A 5078-nucleotide genomic window follows, 5' to 3' on the forward strand; every position below is an offset into this window, starting at 1 on the left:
GCTAGCCTCTCTCTCTCTGGTAGCCTCTCTCTCTCTCTGCTAGCCTCTCTCTTTCTCTGCTAGCCTCTCTCTTTCTCTGCTAGCCTCTCTCTCTCTCTCTCTCTCTCTTCTATCCCCCTCTTCCTTTCCCTCTCTCTGCTATTCCCTCTTTTCCTCCCCTTCTGTCCCTGCTGTTTCTTTCTCCATACCTCCAAGATGAAGTGACATGGATTAGAGTAACTGGCTTCAGTCCAAAGAATATTGGTCCAATCTAATCCATGTGAACCAACTGGATTTATCCTATTTCTCAAAGTCTATGGCTACAATCATGGTCATGTGATTAAGAAGCTTACTTCACAACTATATGATACCAGGTTCGATCTTACTGTGCAGCCTTTTAAGCAAACAGCTTGTTTGCTTTGTCAAGGTTTCTCTGGCTGGATGCCCTTCCTAACACCAACTGCTTTACAGAGTGTACTGGGTGCCTTATATGTGGCACCAGTACAGGTGCCTTTTATGTGGCACCAGCACACATGAGCTCACAAGACAAGGATCTCTTGGCCGATAGAGGGAGTGGAACCAAGGAACCAAACGGAAGCTAATCTTTGTAGCTTTAATTCATTATTTAGTTTTGAAATTTTAAAATGATGAAACTAAACAATTTTTCATAAACTCCAACTTTAAATGTTTGAAATATCAAATAAGAATTTTCATCTGAAAATTAAAATTTAGAAATAAAAATAAAATGTTTTATTGATTTACATTTGTGTTTTTAATTATTATTTTCGTTGTAATTTAATTAAAATTTAAACAATTATCAAGTTTGTTTTCTTTTTAAAATTTATTTGATTTTAGTTTTCTCCTTTACGTAATTTAATTTATGGAAAATGTGTCAGATTTATTAATTTAAAATTTTAAATTGTAGACAAATGTGGAAAAAACAAAAACAATTAAAAATAACGAAGGTGAAGAGGTAACGATATTTTGCTGAGATCTATCTTAACCAAAAAGACAAAAAATGGTCTTGTGCACTCCATAGTGAGAAAAATCATCATCATCATCATCATCATCGTTGCCATTATCATCATCATCATCATCATTATCATAAATACCATCATCATTATTATCAATAGTGTTGTATTCACTGTTATCACCATCAATATCATCATCATTGTCATCATCATCTTCATTATCATCACCATCGTCATTGTCATCATCATCAGTGTCATCGTATTCATTATCATCATCATCATCAAGTGTCATGTTCATCACCATCAATATTATTATCAATATTCTTTTCTGCTCTAGGCACAAGGCCTGAAATTTTGGGGGAGGGGGCCAGTTAATTACATTGATCCCAGTATGCAAATGGTACTTAATTTATCGACCCCCGAAAGGATGAAAGGTGAAGTCGACCTTAGCGGAATTTGAACTCAGAACGTAAAGACAGACAAAATACCACTAAGCATTTCGCCCGGCGTGCTAACATTTCTGAGTGGTTGGCATTGGGAAGGGCATCCAGCTGTAGAAACACTGCCAGATCAGATTGGAGCCTGGTGCAACCTCCTGGCTTGCCATTCCCCAGTCAAACCGTCCGACCCATGCCAGCATGGAAAACAGACGTTAAACGATGATGATGATGATGATATACTTATATATATATATATATATATATATATATATATATATATATATATATATATATGTATATATGTATATATGTGTATGTGTGTATGTGAGTGTGTGTGTGTACAATGAGCTTCCTTGAATTTCTGTCTACCAAATTCATTCACAAGTCTTTTGTTGGCCTTAAGCTATAGTAGAAGATACTTGCCCAAGGTGCCACACAGTGAAACTGAACTGAAAACCATGTGATTGGGAAGCAAACTCCTCACCACAAACCCCCCACCCTGTTTATAATTATTATTTTATGATGAATTCTCCTGAGAAACAGTTAAACTCTGAGTGTATCTAATTAGTTACTTCGCTTTGATTTCACACTCAAATACAGATATTCCATCGCACTTGTGTTACTTATAACTTCTCACATATTCTCGTTTTCCTCTTTTCCTCATAACTTCTCATGTTATACACATTAAAAGTTAAGGAACCATGATTAAATTTCCTTTTCTTTGATTAGCAAAGTAACTTTATTAAATTCAATTCAACAATTGAAACTCACCAACTCAAAGACAGCAACAGGATTTTATTGAAATTCTATTAAGAAAACAAGAAATTATTCACCCTGTGTCTCTCTTTCTCATTAAATCTTCTCTATTATCCATAATTAACTTTAAAACAACCAAATAAATTGCAATCAATGTTTATTTTTAAGAATATAAAAAGATTATTAATATGAAATACAAAATGACTCGAGGAAATAAAGAATTGCTTTTAGTATAATTTTACTAAAAGTTAGCTTAGTCAGAGGTGTGGGTGAGGCTGTGCAGTTTAAAATTTTGTCTCCTAACCATGTGATGTTGAGTTCAATCCTTCTGTTTGCCACTCTGGGATAGTGTATGCTGCTTTAGCTCCAGTCTGGCAAAGCTTTGAGAATAAATTTCGTAGATTGAAACATAAAGAAGTGTGCTATACATTGGTTCAGGAACGAAATTTGTTTTGAGGATGCAAACCCAGGTCCAAAATATTTTTATGAACAAGGACTTACTTTTTTTTTAAATTATTTTTGTTTTTTGTTCTTTGAGTAGAAACCTAACTTTGAGCTACAGATCACCTTTTATGCACTTGAGGTGCAAATTTTGATTTTGCACCACCAAAATATTTTGGGAGGTGTGATGACATCTCCTGTGCCCCCTGTTCCTGGGCCTATGCTGCCATAATCAGCAAAAGTTACAAAGTAACTCAAGGATTTTGGTTGAATCTGAAATAATATGGTTTGGAAGCAAGGAAGGCTTAAAACAACACATTCCATTTACCAAATTCACTTTAAAGGCATTGGTTTGCTTAAGACAATGCTAAGACTTTCTCTATGTACCGTGTCATGGGATTGAACATGAAACCTTGTCATTGTGAAGCTAACTTCTTAACTACAGAACCTAGTCACAAAATCTCTGTTTGGTCATTCTTTAAATTCTGTCTGAAAGTCACTAGTGATATTTCAGTTGCTTTTAAATTCAACAAAGAAAATTCTTCAGATATATTCTTCAAAGAACATTGATTGCAAAGAAATATTTATCTATTTAAATATTTTTGTTTTTACAAATATCTATTTCTTTATCTTCTGTTGTTTACCAAATTTTGTTGCTTCTGAGTGTAGTTCTATTAGTCTGCTGTTTTGACTAATTTTGTCTGCTGTTAAAAACAAATATGATAGTGTTTTTATCTTCCTTTTTTTCAATATCTCGAATTGTTCCTGCAAAATCTATCCCTAATACTATGTTTTGGTTGAGTGTCCCCATCACTTAATATTTTATAGAAAGCTGGCAGAATCGTTAGCATGCTGGGCAAAATGCTTAGTGGCATTTCGTCTGTCTTTACATTCATCATCATCATCGTTTAATGTTCGTTTTCCATTCTGGCATGAGTTGGACGGTTCGACTGGAGTCTGGAAGCCAGGAGGTTGCACCAGGCTCCAATCTGATCTGACAAAGTTTCTACAGCTGGATGCCCTTCTTAATGCCAACCATTCTGAGAGTGTGGTAGGTGCTTTTTACATGCCACCGGCACAGGAGCCAGTCTGGCAGCACTGGCATCATCCACGTTTGGATGGTGCATTTTATGTGCTACCGGCATGGGGAGCCAGTTGGGCAGCACTGGCAACGACCCACGCACGAATGGTGCTTATGGCGTGCCACCAGCGTTCTAAGTTCAAATTCCATGGAGGTTGACTTTGCCTTTCATCCTTTTGGGGTTGATAAAATAAGTAATAAATATATTACTCTCCCAAGTATTTAGTGAAACATACCCTTTAGGGTTTTGCAAAACCTACCCCTAAATATCCCAAACATTGTATTTTGTCGAATGTACCCATAATGGTACATTGTAGGAGGTACCCCTGCCATGGTATTTTATGGAATATACTCCTAACTCTGTGTTTTGTGGAATGTACCCATATCACAGTGCTTTGTGGAACCTACCTCTAGCTCTGTTTCTGTAGAGCTAACCCCTAATATTATGTTTTGTGGAATGTACTCCTAACACTGATTTGTGGAATGTAGAATCTACCCCAACCAAATGATTTTGTAGAACATACCCCTAATAGAGTGTTTTGTGAAATGTATTTATTTCTTAGTGTTTTGTGGACTGTACCCCTAACACAGTGTTTTCCAGAACAATTCCCTAAACTTTGTTGTTTTCTATATTTTTACTCTTGAAATGAATCTGGGAACTCATTCATGTCTTATCTCTTTCAGTCACATCAATGAGAAAACCACTTTTACAGACCCCAGGCTAGCATTTGCTGAAGAAGTGGTTGATACACCAAATGACTTCCGTCAACGCTTCGATGGTAACTCAACTGGTATGCAAGTGTTGCAGGGGTTAGATTTCACTGGGAAATACGCCATTGTCACCGGAGCTAACTGTGGCATCGGTAAGTCCAATTATTTTTATCTTTATAGATTTTAACCCTTCAAGTGGGAAATTAATTTTCATGTTGTGTCTGGGAAGAGTCATATTGTCTTAATGACTTATTATCTAACACTCACTGGTTCAATTTCCACTCGTTATTACCTCTGCCTTAATGAAGGTGGAGGTATTGTTTTCATTCACATTTGTTTGTTAGTCTGTCCTTGGACAAGATATCTCAAGAACCATTGGATGGATTTGGTTGAAACTTTCAGGGGTGTTTGGCCTTGTGACTGGCACGAACTGATTCTGGATTATTTTTGAGAGCAGTTGTTATAGTTGGAGTCAAACACAGGTGTTATTCGAACCATTTATACTTCCAGCATATGTTTCGAAGAAAGCACTGAGATTATTCCGGAGGGAATAGAAATGATGTAAGACAATGCTATCAGCTCGTCAGGAAAAAAAGAGAAACAAAACACATTAGTAAGCCATTTTAACCAAATGTGATTACTGTGTAATGGTTTGAATTACACCTGCGTTTGACTCTATTTCTTAATCTATATATATAT

General features: G+C 36.1%; 1 protein-coding gene across 3 annotated transcripts in view; it reads left to right on the plus strand.

Moving 5' to 3' along the window:
• LOC106869971 (WW domain-containing oxidoreductase) overlaps positions 1-5078 on the plus strand; it is a 276220-nt gene that overhangs the window by 89499 nt on the left and 181643 nt on the right. For all 3 annotated transcript variants that reach the window (XM_014915918.2, XM_014915919.2, XM_014915920.2), the window contains one exon: positions 4353-4531. In XM_014915918.2, coding sequence (XP_014771404.1) covers positions 4353-4531 — 179 coding nt within the window. The remainder of the gene's footprint in view (positions 1-4352; positions 4532-5078) is intronic.

This window comes from Octopus bimaculoides, chromosome 17 (genome assembly GCF_001194135.2).
Source record: "Octopus bimaculoides isolate UCB-OBI-ISO-001 chromosome 17, ASM119413v2, whole genome shotgun sequence".
NCBI lineage: Eukaryota > Metazoa > Mollusca > Cephalopoda > Octopoda > Octopodidae > Octopus > Octopus bimaculoides.